The sequence below is a fragment of the Nanorana parkeri genome, unplaced genomic scaffold (genome assembly GCF_000935625.1).
Source record: "Nanorana parkeri isolate BGI_ZX_2015 unplaced genomic scaffold, ASM93562v1 scaffold1, whole genome shotgun sequence".
Taxonomy (NCBI): Eukaryota; Metazoa; Chordata; class Amphibia; order Anura; family Dicroglossidae; genus Nanorana; species Nanorana parkeri.
This window is the reverse complement of record NW_017306269.1, coordinates 8,581,924-8,587,485: the sequence shown is the minus strand read 5'-3', so window position 1 is coordinate 8,587,485 and position 5,562 is coordinate 8,581,924. Positions and strand designations below refer to the sequence as shown.

At 43.0% G+C, this 5,562-nt stretch overlaps 1 protein-coding gene across 1 annotated transcript in view; it reads right to left on the bottom strand.

The window, feature by feature from the left end:
* Positions 1-1,044: 1,044 nt before the first annotated feature.
* The window catches only part of PPM1B (protein phosphatase, Mg2+/Mn2+ dependent 1B), a 51,634-nt gene continuing 47,116 nt past the window's right edge, over positions 1,045-5,562 (bottom strand). Inside the window, exon 6 of the mRNA XM_018556592.1 lies at positions 1,045-1,214. Within this exon, the coding sequence (XP_018412094.1) occupies positions 1,185-1,214 (30 nt within the window). The 3' untranslated portion in view covers positions 1,045-1,184. The remainder of the gene's footprint in view (positions 1,215-5,562) is intronic.

Genomic DNA, 5,562 nt, shown 5'->3' with positions numbered 1-5,562 from the left:
ATTTCAAACAAAGCAATGGTCCTTTCTGCAGGTACAGGATTCTCCACTCAGGCTGTTGCCGCTTTCTAAAGAAAATGAACTGTAAAACCTGGTGCGCTCTCTTGTTTTATAGCCCCTGAAATGTATTTAGTCCATTTAAAACAAAAAAGATTGCCAGCTTGGCTTTAAAAATGTAGTTCACTCAAAACCAACACTTCAGTTTAAGTAGCCTATGCTGGGAGGAGTCTCTCAGGGATATGAAAAGTGACAATTTCTGTATGGGGATGGACACAACAAAAGCTTCCCTGTAATGAAGGCAATGAGGATAGACAGATGGGCAGAGCTTTGAACTTGGGTAGATCTTCATAAGAAAAGGCCCATAAATGACACAAGAAGCCTCTAAATTCCCTGCACTGCTATCCTTACTTGGGTTTCACTCTTTCACTTCTTGGTTCTCCAACACAGTTGAGAAAACAGTAAAGTAAAATTCCCTTACTTGGTTTCGTAAAGGCTCTGAAGGGGTGCTGGCAGAAACTGCCGACATCCCTGAGAGATGCAAGAATCCCCCTATAGGTATTTAACCCCTCTGGTAAACATTCAAAACTGAAATATCAGTTTTGAATGTGTTGATCCTTTAAACAAGTCTACATGTTTGGAACTAAAGGTGGAAAGATGGTTTCCTTTAATAAAACCAAATAATCCAGTGGAACAACCGAAGCATTAGGAGGGAAGAAAAAAAAAATTACAAGTAATGTCTCATACAACTACGTGTTTTACATGCGCTTGTGGAGTTTTAGTTCGGAAGTGCCCTACCTGTTCAAGTACAACTGCATGCACCTCGATACAACTAACAAACTGCATGAGGCTTATTTCTTCCTAAGCTCTTTAGCACCAAAGGTGCCCGCAATACACTGCGCTGCAAGGCCCTCCAGTTTTACCTGTTAAGAGTAATGCTGCTGCACAGGTGACCAAAAATCCTGAGGCTGGCAAAAATACTGCTAAGTGTGACAATGTTATAAAACAAACCGATAAATGGTGCAAAATACTAAATTATTTCTTGTTTTGCCCATTTTTTTTTTTTTTTTTATTTATTTTGTACATAGCTGACGATCCACCACAATCTCTTCCTTGGATTGAAGAGAACCGAGATAAAAGTTTTTTTCCCCCTTTTACTCCAGACCAAAAACATTAGGAGTTTTGAAAGGCTACCATGGGTCTTCTAGATCGCCAGCACCCTACAGGAGAGAAAAAGAAAATATATAACAAAAGCGTGACTAATGAACTGTGTAGATTGATCTGACCCTTGAGTCAGGTATATTATAGGTGTAAAAAGGCAAACTCAAGTGGACCTATCATGATGTATGCAAACGATGGTGATGAATAGCAATTTGCTTGTTACGCTGGCCCAGTGATTTGCATTTACTTTGAGCATCCAATCAGGTTTAAGTTATTTCTACATTTTTATAGACCTCTTTATGCCAGAGCTGGACACATCCCATGAGACAGGTAACCAATGTGTTCTGTGGCTGTAATCCAGAGATCTTGTGCTGTAAAATCAACTGACAGTTTGTGCTGGTCCCTTCCCCCATCAGTAATTAACTCAGAACATAGCCAAAACAGTTACCTGTGAAGATATTAAGGTTTTTAAATCAGTGCTAGAGCTCCTTTTGGAAGAAATCAGCCTGTCCTCCAGCATTCAGCAACACAAAGAATGACTGCAGAAAGACAACAAACCCCCTGCGGAGTCCGAGCTAGAGCTCTTCATTCACTAGGGACCTTGTGATGTACTATCACTTAAAAAAACGTGTTTCCCTGAAAATAAGACCTACCCCAAAAATAAGGCCTAGTTGTGACCATTCCCAGAGCCGGTGGCGGCATAAGGGGGAACTTGAAGAACCAAGGGAGACAAACAGCGGTGCCAACGAAGCCAGCGCTAGAGGAAGCGAGGCGGCAGCGGAGGGAGCAGAGCCACATAAGCCGATCCTTCCTCTATAATGCCGCCTCCTGTCACAGGCGGAGTGATACCAAATGCACTCCGCCTGTGAGGAATCCATAGTGAGAGGGGTCAATGGTTCTACAAGAAATGGAGCCAAAAGAAAAATCAGGCCAGAATTCAGGATTGAGAGTTATGACGATGTTCCAGAAGATGACATGACTATTTGAATAAATGTACTGTATATTTTTGTACATGAATACATGTGGATTGTTAAACATTAAAAATAAGACCTACCCAAAAAATAAGACCGTGTGTTTTTTTGAGTCCCCAAAAAAGATAAGTCTTATTTTCGGGGGAAACACGGTAGTAAGGGGTATGTTGGACTACCACAAAGAGAACTCTGAAGAGAGAGACTGCTATAAATCATCCTCTAGTTTATGGCTGGTGGAAAGGTCGATTTCTTCCAAAAGAAGCTCAGTGCCAGTAAAACAAACAGAACGTAGCCAAACATTATGAACTCAGTTTACTTTTAGCTGAAACTTCAGTTGTGCTTTAATTTAGATGTGCCACAGGCATCTATGGAAATGTAACAATGTCCAGCCTTCAGCAGAGCAGTGCCAGAGGACTACTTTGCTGGTATGAAGCAGTGCAGTGATCTGGTGCATACAGCTGCCTGTAAGCAGAATCTAATGCATCGTGTGGAGCGTTTCTAATGTTCTGTCTCCATGTAGACCAACAGAAGTAGAGGAACTCCCCAGTTATTCGCTTTTTAAACCAACACATGACAAAAGGAAAACATTGGGCCCAATCCCATATTTAGGAGTGCAGTGCTGAGAAGTTTCATTGCATGTAGTTATGTTTGACTGGCACGGTCTACCTTAGAAACTGCTGAGAGGGAGTTACAGTGCAAATTAGAATGGAGGACCAACTAGAAATAAAGTGGCCTTTTATTTCAGCAGCTATTAACATCAGTTACTTAGAAAACCAGTGCTGTTCAAAACAGATTTTCCCCCAACCCAACCCCTGTGTTAGTAGTTCAAGCATTATGGCACAGAGCAGGATCTTAAGCAGGATAAGGGCTAAACTACACTGGCAATTTTAATCTCTTGCTACTAAGAGATTTAAAGTACTAAAGGCTCCTGTACAACATTCTAAACAAGTAACAAATCCAGTTATGTTATACACAGGCCTTAGATTACAGAAAAAACTTCCTTTACCTTCCATGACTGAGCCAAATCCTCCATCTGCGTCTCACAGGCTCCCCCTCCCAAACAGTGCAGCTTACAGTGGGAGAGTTTTAGCAACAGAGGCAGTGCCGTCAATCCAGAAAGCAATGGAAGGCCATAGTTGTGCTTTAAACACTTGCTGTCCCACACCTAATTAGGCCAGAGTCACACAGGAGATTTTAACTGGCTCAAGCATGCTGGCAAAAACCGATTCCTTGCTAGCAATTAACCACTAAGCTAAAAGGAACAAAAAAAGGTCCTCTATGCAGCGAGCTGCACAAGGAGGATATAGTAGCAATCTCAAAAGACTGCACAATGCTTCAAACATGCCAGATCTACACCATAGGGAGCCACTTTATTTTTAGTAATTAGTTGCTGCAATTTTTGTAGAATGATCGAGCTGCCAAAAATCTCCTGTGTATATCTAGTATAAGGCGAGTGCCAGCAAATTGTTAAGCCTCATTCACGCGAGAAAAAGCCGGCACGTACAGCCCCGCGCACGGCCGTATCAGACAGCTCCTGGGAAGGACAGGTGCTGGGTGTGATTAGCATGCAGCCCATCTTTCTCTATGGGAGTACACGGCCGCACACCCCCCTACAATCACCAACCCTGCACATCTGTGCGGGTGTCCGTACTCGTACGCTGACAGGATGGATCCTGTCTGCATCTGAACCGGGACACCGGCACGGACCTGCACTTTGGGTGAGTGTAGGGCCGGGTACTCCCATAGAGGACAGGGGCTGCGTACTAATCACACCCAGCACCTGTCCTTCCCGGGAGCTGCCCGATACGGCCGCGCACAGAGCTGTACGTGCCGGCCTTATCTTGTGTGAATGATGCCTTAAATTGCTCAGTAACAAGAGATTAAAGTTGCCCATTAACCTTATCCCTAAATTTGGGCCTTATAATTCACACCTGAAAAGCAGAATATTTGGGCTTGTTCAAAAAAAAAAAATGGTGCAGGGAACAAAGTTCAGCTACCCAAGGTATCCACAATTTGCTCAACTAAAATTGGAAAACAAGATGGCTCCTAAAAAATGCGATTGCTTTCTGTTACCTGCAGGGAACTGACAGATTTTACAAACACATACCCTACCTGGCTGCCTGATCTATTCCATGTGTACACATAAGAACGGAAACAGTCACAACATCATGCATAGCAGACACATTGAAACAGATCATATATACATATCGTAGCTTGCATTCTCAAAAAAAAAAAAGTGGGCAGTGCATGTGTTCCAAACACTGAAGCTTTTATTAAGCATTAATAAAATGTTACACTGAATTTCGCATTTATTACAAAGCACCATCTAAGAAACAAGGAAGAGAGAATACATTCGTTCCAACAGCTAAAATGAAAGCAAAATCTCAAATACGATTGACCACAAACGGCATCAAAACTATCTCAATTTAGAAATGTAAAAGGACAGTTGTGCTTTCATTAGGATATGTGCTTGTCCCTTTATTGAACACAAGTCCAGTATAATGCAGTGTGGCCTGCAACCGCTCAAAGCTATGTGTACTCTGTGCCCTGATGTCAATAAGCTCCCTCCGACCACCCAGGGGGTCTCGTGTTTAAGAGTTTACCGTTTGGTAAAGGAAGACCCAAACTTCAGCCTTACCTTCAGATTTTCCACAGTTGTACCGGCTCCTCTCCTGTATGGAAATTGCTTGCTCTGATTGCACTGTACACTGATCTACTTAATGTGCATTAGAAGCTGCAGCAAGTCAGATAGAGGCCCACCTCATTTCCTGACTGGAGGATGTCAATCTAGTGCTTTCTCCATCAGTCATAATGTCCTTGGCGCACCCCTTTCATTCATTGGATTTCAGCTCTTTCAATCACAGCAGCCTAGCATCACGTGTGCGTCTTACCTAGGACAGTCTGCATGCAAATGCAGCCTGGTTAGGAATGCCCACTCCTCCAGACTGACATCTACCATCAAGGCATTTTGACAATGCGTCTCAAGAGCCAGCTCACTGCTTCAATGCAGAGTGCTATTGAGGGGAGTACCTAGGCAGGGTGTTGGCATTTTCTCAGGAAGCTGTGTAGAGCAGTCAGCTCCTTTATGCAAAGCAGGCAGATCATGGACCAGCAGAGTACTGTACAAAGCTTCCTGAAAAGATCACGCTGAGCATGAGCCATGATTAAAAGAACTGAAATCCAAAAGAATGAAGGGGGTTGAACAGGGATAGTAAGGCTGGGGAGGAAAGCGCCAGATTTTTGATATGTTCAAGTGAGCAAATGAGGCGACTTGCTGCAGTTTCTAATGCACACTGTGAGAAGCTCACATCAGAATAAGCAATTTCAATTCAGTAGAGGAGCCTGTAAAACGGCACAAGACTGAAGTTTAGCTTTACACAAGGTGATAGCACATAGAAAGTAAGCTTCAGCAACACTTGAGAAATGACTATAGGAG